This window comes from Idiotropiscis lumnitzeri, chromosome 9 (assembly GCF_059441095.1).
Source record: "Idiotropiscis lumnitzeri isolate Australia: NSW breed Sydney's pygmy pipehorse chromosome 9, RoL_Ilum_1.0, whole genome shotgun sequence".
NCBI classification, from domain to species: domain Eukaryota; kingdom Metazoa; phylum Chordata; class Actinopteri; order Syngnathiformes; family Syngnathidae; genus Idiotropiscis; species Idiotropiscis lumnitzeri.
This window is the reverse complement of record NC_142399.1, coordinates 1,617,476-1,628,617: the sequence shown is the minus strand read 5'-3', so window position 1 is coordinate 1,628,617 and position 11,142 is coordinate 1,617,476. Positions and strand designations below refer to the sequence as shown.

The 11,142-nt window shown below is 43.1% G+C and overlaps 2 protein-coding genes across 3 annotated transcripts; one reads left to right on the top strand and one right to left on the bottom strand.

Moving 5' to 3' along the window:
• The first annotated feature begins 956 nt into the window (after positions 1 to 956).
• Positions 957 to 4,422, top strand: pla2g12b (phospholipase A2, group XIIB). Its single transcript, XM_088304892.1, has 4 exons — positions 957 to 1,410; positions 2,202 to 2,278; positions 2,397 to 2,562; positions 3,733 to 4,422. The coding sequence occupies exons 1-4, from the start codon at positions 957 to 959 to the stop codon at positions 3,849 to 3,851; spliced, it is 816 nt and encodes a 271-aa protein (XP_088161018.1). The 3' UTR covers positions 3,852 to 4,422.
• A 528-nt stretch (positions 4,423 to 4,950) lies between these two features.
• oit3 (oncoprotein induced transcript 3) lies at positions 4,951 to 10,788 on the bottom strand. 2 transcript variants are annotated; one of them, XM_088305055.1, is made up of 9 exons: positions 10,647 to 10,788; positions 9,067 to 9,441; positions 8,881 to 8,991; positions 8,409 to 8,531; positions 8,166 to 8,288; positions 7,563 to 7,723; positions 7,082 to 7,494; positions 5,948 to 6,047; positions 4,951 to 5,688 (listed from the first exon to the last, which is right to left on the bottom strand). In XM_088305055.1, exons 1-9 carry the CDS (start codon positions 10,747 to 10,749, stop codon positions 5,485 to 5,487), a joined length of 1,713 nt encoding a protein of 570 aa, XP_088161181.1. In that variant the 5' UTR covers positions 10,750 to 10,788; the 3' UTR covers positions 4,951 to 5,484. The 2 variants fall into 2 exon arrangements, with proteins under 2 accessions (XP_088161181.1, XP_088161183.1); XM_088305057.1 differs by having other exon boundaries at positions 4,951 to 5,685.
• Between the last annotated feature and the right edge of the window lie 354 nt (positions 10,789 to 11,142).

The window sequence follows — 11,142 nt, the reverse complement described above, 5'->3', positions numbered from 1 at the left end:
ATGTGTGTGAAGGCTCATCTGTATTTGGATGCATCCTCAGGGAAATTAAACTTGTTCCATTTCCACTGTACCCATCGGCTGATTTTTTTTTTTTTTTTTTTTTTTTTAGGATGTGCCGTCACATTTGTCAGATGGGACGGCGAGTTGAGGAGAAAGTGGCACAAACAGCAACCTGGTATGTCAGACTGTGGGGTCAACAGTGGACCACGACGCCATTGTTGCTTATTTCAACTTGACTTGACACGCTATTATGCACTTTATTCCTCTTTGGGCAAACTTTATTGTTTTTAAATAATCCATGCAGTCTACTATATGAGCAAAAAACTACAACACACAGGCCTTCCAAACTTGAAAACAGTGACACTAAAGGTGCCGAAAAAAACGATCAATTGATGACGCTGGAGCACTTTTTCCTTTCAACACTAGAGGGCAGCAGTGACTTGAATATGAATAATATCGCAGTAAACACTTAATTTACGTTCCATGTAAATCCAAATAAATAAATATTTTAGCAGTTTGGTAAAATTGTGTACCTTGCTTTCTTTCTTTTGCTGGACTACATTGTTGCCATATGTCAATAATTTATATTTTTAAGTTGTTCAAATTTAAGTGACTCTTTTAACCCCCCAACAATTCAAAATGTGTGTGAACTGAAAAATCATGGTTCACCATTACCGACTCATGGAAATCCCGTTAGCCTGATACCAAAGATAAATTTGTGATGACACCAACTCTTTGATGTGCTCAATAACCAGAATAAGAGAAGAAAAAGATTAGGGACGCATAGATTGATGGGAGGTGACTTTTGCCCTCTTGCAGGAGCGAGTGCCTTGCTGTCTGCTGGAGCCTAATCTCAGGTCAAAGTCTGCTTCCAGTAAGAACTGAATGTTGTTGTCATCGCTCACTCGCAAAGCTCCTCTCACCCTGTTGACAACTCGTCTGACATTGTGACAACCATGCTGCTGCGGACCGTTACTCTTCTGCTGCTCCTTTGTGTGTCCGCTGGTGTGTGTGCCACTCTGGGTCACTACCAATCCACAGCACAGGAGGAGGAGGCACCCGCGGTGGATCCGCAAAACACTGCTGTAGAAAACGCCAAACTGCACAAAGACCAGAACGATAAACTCTCGGAAGTATTACCGAACAAAACTCCTGAAGACGTTGAAGGGCCGGAAGAGAGCAGCCAAGATGGGGAAGCCCAGCATCACCCGAAGGATGACAAAGAGACGGGTGCGAGCAATGAGATGGAGCCAGTCCAGATGAACTTTTCCACAGCTGTAGACCAAAACAGCAGAAGCTGGAGTCTCATGTCCATTCGAAACAGTTTCCAAACGATGCACGGCTACTTTGACTCTCTGGTGGAGCTGGTGGGCGGCCACAATGGTGTGTGTCAGTACCGCTGCAGATCCGGTGAGTAAACGATGGTGTGGAGATCCTCAGAAAGCAACATCCAACAAAACAGAAGCAGATTACGCAACAGTGCTACATCTTATCTCGTAAAAGAACAACTTTGATATCTCATGGAGGCCTGATGACGTCACAATGCAGAAACAACTCTCATGAGTGCATTTCGTTTTTATTTTATTGTAATAGTACTTATTTTATATGCTATGAAAGGTCCAAATATAATTTTTAATCTTGTATGCCCAACGTCATCAGAGATAGACTCCATTGCACTGGTGACATTCGTGTGGTGAGAAAAGCAGTTAGAGAAGATGGATGGATCTTGTAACTTTGAACATTTTGAACACTTTGTACTCATGCTGTCTGAATTTGTATATTCTTTGAAACTTATTTTCATTCTTTTTGTCTTCACTCAGTAACTGGATTGTGTTACTTTTGCGATTTATTTTATTCAGAGTTAAAAATGTAAACTAAAAAAAAAATCTGTTTTACTTCAGTATTTTCTATTAAACATTTCGCAATAGTTCATTGATTACTTTAATGCAAGTCTATTATGAAATCATGTTTTTATTTCAAACATCTTTTTCCACATTTAATAAGTCCAAAATTATTTAACATATTCTGGTATTGCTGTTATTTTTGCTCAACAGCCGCGGAAATTTGAGAGAGTTGAACTTTATTAGCAGCAGCAAGTGATTTCCGATATCCATGAAGTTATTTGTCGGGATCTTACTTCATTTGTGTGCAGCAGACGAGCTGCTAAATTGTTGTGGATGCGATCTTCTATTTCTCCTTAGGAGAACGTCCTGAGCCTCGTCCTGGCTACCAGCACCAAGAGCCCAACGGCTGCAGTTCTTCAATGGTGGGATTCCAGGTGGATGTTGCCCCCGGTGGCGTGTTTGCGGCACTACAGTCAACATGCGTACTTTGATTTGCTGGTGGAACAAGCGCCAAATGGACTGGCATGAACGCAAATGTTTCTCCTGTGCCAGATTGATCTCGGCATCCCAGCCATGACGGAGTGTTGTAACCATCTCGACGTGTGCTACGACATCTGCGGCATCATCAAGTACGACTGCGACACCACATTTCGTTCTTGTCTTCAAAACATTTGCTCTGACCTGAAGAGGAGTCTTGGCTTCATGTCCAAAGTACAAGGTGAGAAAAAGACAAGCCCCTCCTCGCATTCATCTCATCAATTCCAATACATGGAGCAAATATTCTGACGTTACAAAGACAATTAAGATGTTTGACAGAAAATCTATAGTTGTATTAAATGGTAAAACATTGTTACGAACGTGCCATGACACCGGTCATGAACATGAATGAATCCTTATGACATTTGAAGTGTCATTCCGTAATCCAAACGCTAACATTAACCTCCTAACAGTCAACCTAACTCTGAACCCCTAATCCCAAACCCAACACTAACCCAATGCAAACCTAACCCTTACCCTCAGCAACACAAACCCGAACCCTAACCCCCCTAACCCCAACCCTAACCCTACCCCCTAACCCTAACCCTACCACTAACCCTAACCCTAAACCCTAACCCTAAACCCTAACCCTACCCTAACCCTAACCTTACCCTAACCCTACCCTAAACCTAACCCTACCCTAACCCTAACCTTACCCTAACCCTACCCTAAACCCTGACCCTACCCCTAACCCTAACCCTTAACCCCTAACCCTAACCCTAACCCTAACCCTAAACCCTAACCCTTAACCCTTAACCCCTAACCCCTAACCCCAACCCTACCACTAACCCTAACCTTCCCCCAACCATAACCATTACCCCGAACCCTAACCCTAACCCTAACCCTAACTCTAACCTTACCCTAGCCCTAACCCTAACCCTAACCCTAACCCTAACCCTACCCTAACCCTAACCCTAACTCTAACCTTACCCTAGCCCTAACCCTAACCCTAACCCTAACCTAACCCTACCCTAACCCTGACCCTACCCCTAACCCTAACCCTAACCCTAAGCCTAACCTAACACTAACACTAACACTCACCCTAACCCTATTCTTAAAATAATTGATTTGTTCATTTCAGTGCTTATTAATACATAGTTTATTCCATATATATCAAAAGTCTCCTATTCTAACCCTAACCCTAACCCTTGTGGTGGTGTTATATTTTGGCACTACCTCATCACAATAATGAGCACGTTATTAAAAGATCTGATCATGTCAATCAAAGTGCGCATGATTGTCTTGGATTGTGTTCTTTGTGCAGGATTTCATTGGATTTTATTTGTGTTCTGAACGTGAGCTTACTCTTTTCTCATGAAAATTCTCTGCTTGTGGCTTTCCTTCCTCTTAGCCTGCGAGTCGATGGCGGATGCCTTGTACAACACGGTGTGGACACTTGGATGCCGGCCCTACATGAACAGCCAGAGAGCAGCGTGTGTGTGCGATGGCGAGGAGAGGGATGAACTGTGACAACATGGAGAAAAAAAAAAGGACACTTTTGCACATATGATATTTCACAACATGGAAGAGAGATACAGCAAAAGAGAAGCCAAATAGCTCCAAAAAGGGCCCAAATAACGAAATTCAACAACATTCGATATTTGGGGACAGCAACAAATAATGCAAGATGAAACAAATGTTTCTACTCTTCGTTTTGCTTTCCATGTTCAGACCGATTCTGAAGCCTGTATCACTCCATTTAAATTCTTTTTTTTTTCAGACTCTAAACAAAGGACATAAAACACTTTGTAGGCTGATTGCGCTCAGGTTGTGAGTCATCGTAAGTTATTTGCTATTTATAAACGAGAGAGGAACTGCTCCTCTCATATACACTCAGGAGAGACAGCCTTCGGTGCGATGCAATATATGGTCATCTCATTTTATATCGAATTTCATTTTAGATATAAGTAAATATTAAAGTAATAATAATCTCATAATTTCATCTACATCTACCACAATAAACATTTTTGATACAGCTGCAAAAATAAATCGCATTATCCGTATGTCATAATGTGTACCTAATATTGTTTGTTCGTTGTGAGTGTACCGTAATGTTTGTATGCACTGTATTATTATTAATGTTCGGTGACGCCGCAGAATTAAACGACTTGGATGAAAGCCACTCAGTCCTTCCTGAACATTATAAAAAGCGGATCTGATGTCGTCTTCATGTTGCGAGTTGCTCCAGATGATGAACGGCGACCACAGTGACAACTTCCTCTTCAGAAAATGCCGCTTCTGCAAATTGTGGCGTCAGCAAAGTGGCACCGACTCGAATCCACTTTCCACCCCGCCGTCTTCGCTTCTGCTCACTGCATAACGTGGAAACCATAAACCATGCATTGCATTTCCGTTACAAGAAGGATGGCAATAACCGTGTCGTCTATTTAAATGTTTGACCTTTTACCCACCAATGAATTGAGAGCAAGGAAGAGGAACCGAACGGCACAGTGTGCAATGCTGATGTCAGCAGGTGATATTTTCTGCCTTGTTCCACCCGTGTTGCTGCACCACTGCAGTTGCTTTGAGCATTAAAGTGGGATGATTAATTATACCTTTATTACACAGAATACATGACGTTGTCAGTTAGCGACTATGGTGTTCATTCGCTTTTAGTTAGATTAATTTTTTCTTCTAGACCAGTGGTTCTCAAATCCCCCGGGGGTATTTGAAGGAACTCCAGGGCGGACGCAAGATTTTAAACAAAAGAAACATGCAAACATCAGTAAAAAAAAATACTTATTGAATTAAAATATAATGCATAAAATTAACCCAATTACCCAACTTGTCTCGTGCCACCTCTTATTACTTGTCAATGACATGCGACGAGAGAGTTAGAGGCTACTTGGCTGAAAAAACATTTCTCAGGGGGTCCATCACTGGAAAAAGTTGAAGAAAACACAGTTCCAGTCAATGGGAAAGGAAGAGGTATGGTCTGAAGTTGGTCCATATGTTCATACGCAGATCACAAACAAATCTCTTCATCATAAACATGACATTTTACTGTAAAATATTGGTTGCTCAACGACGCCATTTTAACATGACACATCGGAGAACACAAAGACAATCTTCAAACAAGCCCATTTCTGACACGTCTGGTTGGTCAGTTAAATGTCGAAACGATTGAAACATCGGTGGCGTTGGAATCCGTCCGGCTGCTGGGTTCGGGCACGATGAAGATCGGGCCCCCACTCAATGTGTGCTGACGCTCCGATGAGGCGCCGCGACGGACACGTCCCCGGCAAGGCTGCGTGCAGCGAGAATCCGCCAGGCTGCACACCAACACCTGACAGTGGAGGAAGACCTGCTGCAAACGCAAACACGAGGAAACGCCTCTCATCAGACATCGTCATCGTCATATAATAATTACGATTTCTATTGCACTTTTGTTGAAGACATTTTAAAAGTAAATCAAATGAGATACAATTATAAAATGATTAGAAACTATGAATAATAAACATAAAGATGTCGAATCGTCACTAATCCAAACAACAGATTGTCACGCAAACCGAAGGCCACAAATTCTTTTTCTAGCCAGCTGGCTCCCAGCAGCCTGCCTTCCTCACCCGATTGTCCTTGCCAATGAACTTGAAGACAGGAACCTGGTAGTGCCTGGAGAGCCGGTCCTTGGATGAGTACTGAGTCACCGTTTCATCCGAGATACACCTGCTCGCTCACAAGACGCAGACGTCAAGTCTTTACAGGGATGGCCACAGTGACAGTTTTTTCTTTCTTCTTTTTTTTTTTTAAATTTCCAGTCGTGGCTGCGATACAGCCTTTCACAATTTGGGAACTTTATTAGTGAACTGAATTTATCTATAATAATAATAATAATGCCTTTATTAGTCCCACAATGGGGAAATTCGAGATTCGAACCCAGGCCTCCTGGGGAGACTGGGTCCTGAACGCGGCGCCTTAGACCGGATTCCTCACTTCTAATTGAATTAATTATGATATGATTATTGCTTTATTTGCAAATGGAGATCTATGAATAATATTGCCTTGACACTCGCCTTGCCTTAAAAGTCCTTTTTTCCCCCTCAACAAATCATCAGCATCCAAAGTCAGTGGCGTTTGACATTTGACGCAACACATGAGGTTCACTGCCCTATAACTGCCAATCATTTGATTCCCACGGCAGCAGACGCGTCTGATCTTGCAGTTCACGATGCGGAGAAGCCAAATGAATTTTTCCCACAAATAAAATTGAGCTGTCAAGCTTCTTCAAAATGTTATATTAATTATTATAAGTTATAATAATTGAATATTTTTTATTTAATAGAAGGAATCACTTTTGATATATGTAATAAAAGATCTATTACTAAGCACTGAAATGAACAAATCAATTATTTTATAAATAGGGTTAGTGTTAGGGTTGGCGGTTAGTGTTAGGGTTTAGGGTTTCCTGTCAATCAGTTACGACAGGTGTGTCACAGTTGTAACAAGTCTTGCTCTGACCGATCAATCAGACGATGGAAAAATACAAGAAAAAAAACAAAAAACTACTTGAAGCACTGCAGCCAAGAGAGAAAAGGCTGAAAAGCAATTCAGTTTCATGGAACAAAAATTACAATCCAGGTTGTAAATGTCTCTCATCCCCTCTAAAATGTTACTTAAGATTTTTACACTATTTATGAAGTAACGTTTTTATTTCTTTAAAAGTCTGCCATGAAAAGTTATTTGACTTTGAGCCAACTCACCCGTCTTTTATGAGGTAATACTTGAGGGCCTGGTTAGCTTTGGGCCCTGGCGTCGCAAAGCAGCTCTTTACCAGGGCAGAGAGACCCTCCACTCTCTCTTTCGGCTCCACCCCGAAGAAGAGCGACTCATGAAGGTGCAGATGAGGCGGCGCACGGTAAATCTCAGAGAACTCGGCGTTCTTGAAGAGCTCCAGCGAAAAGGGGAACACGCCCTCACTGTGGCCTGCCAACTCCAAGGCGGCGCCGAGCTGACTTGCCTGGTAGCCATCGGACACTTGGTACTCCCTGGGGAACTCGCAGGTGATTGGCACCACTAACTTACTGGTGCGCACGATCAGGTCCCTGCCGCTACCGGCACTGGCCCGAGGAAGGCCCGTCACCAGATTGGTCGCCACTATTTTGTCCTCGGTCACCTGCGAGGGAGGAGCCGACATCGTCATTAGGATGAAGCACGGAGATGAAACGATCAAGTGGGACTGACCTCTACAGCAGTGCCGCACGTCTTGAGGCTGAAAATGAGATTGACGTGTGTGCCGTTGGAGACACCCCGACATGACGCGTTGGAAAGAAAGAGGTCCAGTCCTCCAACGATGTCCTTTGGTACTGATACGGTAATGGAACTCGGGTCGCACTCCACTGGCACTGCAATGTAGGTGTTCACATTAGCGCTTCTCAATTATTTTCTGTTATTATTTTCTCGTGCAGGGGTGGGCAAACTTTTGGATTGGCGGGCCACAATGGGTTCTAAAATTTGACAGAGTGGCCCGACCAGGAGCAGATGGATGGAGTGTTTTGGTCACCTCGCCTCATCGGAGAAAAAAAACAAAAAAACATTTAATTTTAAATGAAAGTGAACAAAAGCATTAGAATAATAAATATGTCTTTGAAAAACCACTGTGTTTAGAAAATAAAACATTAACAAGGTTTATTCATTAAATTTTTTTCAAGGTCGGCGGGCCGGATTAAAACGGGCCACATGTGGCCCTCGGGCCATAGTTTGCCCACGCCTGGTCTCGTGGCTACCATATCTGCCTCACAATTCTGAAGTTCTGAATTCAAATCTTGGCTGATATATATGCCATACCCAGACATGTGCGTGTATCATGGCTCAGCTGCAGCCCTCGAGGACAGTGACACCGGTAAGAATCGTGCAGCGATGAGCAGCCATGGCTGCAGCCTCCGTTGTTGACATGGCAACCTGTCATCGCTACAAGACACACACGTAAGAGCAGACAGAAGAAAAGAAAAGAAAGCTCGGTGAGATGGTTTTTTTTTTTACACAATTTCCAAATGGCCATTGCAGAGAACCCGGAGTCGAGTACCGTACCTCGACAGTTGAGCCCAGCCTCATCCAGCACTCGGCCCGGACCGCACTCACACCGTCTGGATCCTTTGGTGTTGACGCAGATCTCTGCACAGCCACCGTTGGCCTTCTCACACTCATTCACATCTGAACAGAACACACATGCACACCTGGGTCACACAGCACATGGCTTTTAATTGACTTGAGTGCTGGCGGCACAAGATGAGGCACCCACGGGGATGAGGATGACACATTCCTTTCAAGGCGGACTTTATAATACTGAAGGGACGAGTGATAATCATGAAGACGGATGAAAGAAGGCATTTGTTGGGGTAGAATGAGGTCGCGATCATCTACTCTTGAATCGTTGACCAGACAAAACATTAGGTAAACTTGTCCAGTACTAATTGACAAGAGATAAGAGAGAATGCAAAGATAGTTTTTTTTATGTCGGTAAATAAACTACAATATTTGTGCAAATCTTGTCTAATCTCACCCAGGCATGTTTGTTTGTCAGGTCCCAGAACGGTTCCAGGAGCACAACGACATTCCGACTCCGGACATTTTGGACCAGCGCATGGAAGGTCATCACAGATGTCGTAAAAATCTGCAGCGTATAAGCAGAACAATTCATTCATGAGGGAAAAGGCCAGCGAGAGGATTCCTTGAAGTTTGGACTCACGAGCACAGTAGACATGGAAGCAAAGTGAAGGTCTGGGCAGGCGGTACACAAAGTAACCGCCGCTGCAGGCTTTCACGTCCACGCTGGCATTCCATTGGCAGCAGTCGCCTCCAAAGCTGGCGCACGCCGACAGAACGACGATGTCGTCCCGTAGCCGAGGGTGGCTGCCGTTGAGCCAGATGGGAGCGTGGGTGCCGCAATGGTTCTCCGAGATGCAGAAGGTGGGCATGGCGTCCCCGGCCATGCCAGTGAAGCGATACCACTCGCCGGATATTTGGCTGTCACAGAGAGGATTCCCGGAAGACTGGTTGATGTGATACTCGCTGTTCCTCCATGGTTCATTCAGACTGACGTAGGCGGAGCACGGGTCCAGGGCTGAGAGCAAAAAGAATAGGTCATAAAATGATCATTTAGATTGATGCGGCACCTTTTCTTCAACCAAAGGACACTTTATAATATTATGTCGGAGTGATTAAGATAACGACTTTATAAGAGAGTAATGGGAGCTTAAAATGGATAATCCGCACCAGGATCTAAAAAGAAGTCGGAATCTCAAGCACATGTGCCGAGTTAGACCCGCCTAATAAAAAAAATGAATGTTGTCATTAAAGTAAAAGGCGCTTCTGTAAAGCATGCAAACGGTTTGTTCCACATTCAGATTTTTCCAAGCACATTCGCTAGTTATTTAAGAAATAAAAATCCTTTTTGAATATTCATTGTATTGATTTTAAGGTGTGCTCGTTTTTTTATCAATGCTGCGCCAAATGACGACAGAAGTTATCTCCCGGCGAAACTGCCAGAACAGAACCACGACTCCGTGGGGGGGGCACCATCTGCCACAAACAGTTGGGTTGAGCTCGAGACTCGGGATGAAAAGCATGGGAAGGATATTAGTCCACATAGCAACAGCAAGTTATTGATCATACGTCGGATGACATTAACAGTGAAAAACTTGTTGAAGAATCAGCTCCAGAATGTTAACAAGATGAGACGAACATCCTGACTGGATGTTTACAGATAAAATGTAGCCATTTGAGGACAATCAACAAAATGAGCAATTCTCTTCTTGTGTAATTAAGATGCAAACGGGAGGGGAAAAAAAGCAGAGGGACGTGACGGCATTTTAATCTTGCCGCTGGCTTTCCATTTAGTTCAATTGATACATAAAAGTTTATGGTAACGTTAACAACAAACGACACGAAAGCCTACAGAATTTACCGCAGTTTGTGGCGGGAAAAAAAAGACTGTATTCATAAGATTGGGATTTTAAATGATAAAAACACCAGAATATAATAAATTATTTCATTTATAAATGATAAATTATTCAATTACAACAGCCGAACAAAGGAAAATCTGTCTGCACAAAGACGATCACGCTCAGCAGATATGACAATGTCAGGGATTTATTCATTTAACTCCACGAAATTTTGACGGTTTGGGTAGCACACCGAAGAGCTATTCCTTTTAATTCGCTGATCTTATTTTGTTGCAATAAAGAAAGTGCAGACAAAACCCCACCGAGACCCTCGCGGAATCTGCCAATCCCAAAACAATGCAGACATTTATTGTTTTATACTCACTGGCAGTTGTGACTCGGAAAGCTTCTTGGAGCAGAACAGCAACCCAAAAAAGCATTCTGTTGGCAAAATTCAATTGCATCAAAAGGTCAGTATGGAAGCTCATTTATTGTTCATCCTTAAGCAAAGTTGGCTTTAATAGGCGCCACTTATCTGTTCGTGCGTGACTATCATGGTGGCTCACCTTGACCTCCTGTTTGCCAAAGCACAGAAAACACATTCCCATTGTTTCACACTGGATGGCCCTCCCACTCCTAACAAAACCAATTTCGATTTGCTGTAAATAACGGTACGGAATTCGTACAATATTGTGGCAGCATTAAACTAATCCAAATAATTGGTCTTCCATTAAAGGTTTGAACACTTGCCATTAGTGACCTGTGCAGGAGCATCAAATTTTTTATTTATTTATTTAATGGGGTGCAATCAGAGTCATAATGTAATTCAAGATTACTTTTCACATGCAAGTGAAACATTCACACACACACACACACACACC

What these genes read in the sequence shown, in the direction of transcription:
- pla2g12b (XM_088304892.1), top strand. Translation starts at nt 957, where the DNA reads ATGCTGCTGCGGACCGTTACTCTTCTGCTGCTCCTTTGTGTGTCCGCT. An exon ending in TCAGTACCGCTGCAGATCCG is followed by an intron (nt 1,411 to 2,201) that starts GTGAGTAAACGA and finishes ATTTCTCCTTAG; the next exon opens with GAGAACGTCCTGAGCCTCGT. An exon ending in CTTCATGTCCAAAGTACAAG is followed by an intron (nt 2,563 to 3,732) that starts GTGAGAAAAAGA and finishes CCTTCCTCTTAG; the next exon opens with CCTGCGAGTCGATGGCGGAT.
- oit3 (XM_088305055.1), bottom strand. Translation starts at nt 10,749, where the DNA reads ATGAGCTTCCATACTGACCTTTTGATGCAATTGAATTTTGCCAACAGA. An exon ending in TTTCCGAGTCACAACTGCCA is followed by an intron (nt 9,442 to 10,646) that starts GTGAGTATAAAA and finishes TTTTGCTCTCAG; the next exon opens with CCCTGGACCCGTGCTCCGCC. An exon ending in TGATACACGCACATGTCTGG is followed by an intron (nt 7,724 to 8,165) that starts GTATGGCATATA and finishes CCTACATTGCAG; the next exon opens with TGCCAGTGGAGTGCGACCCG.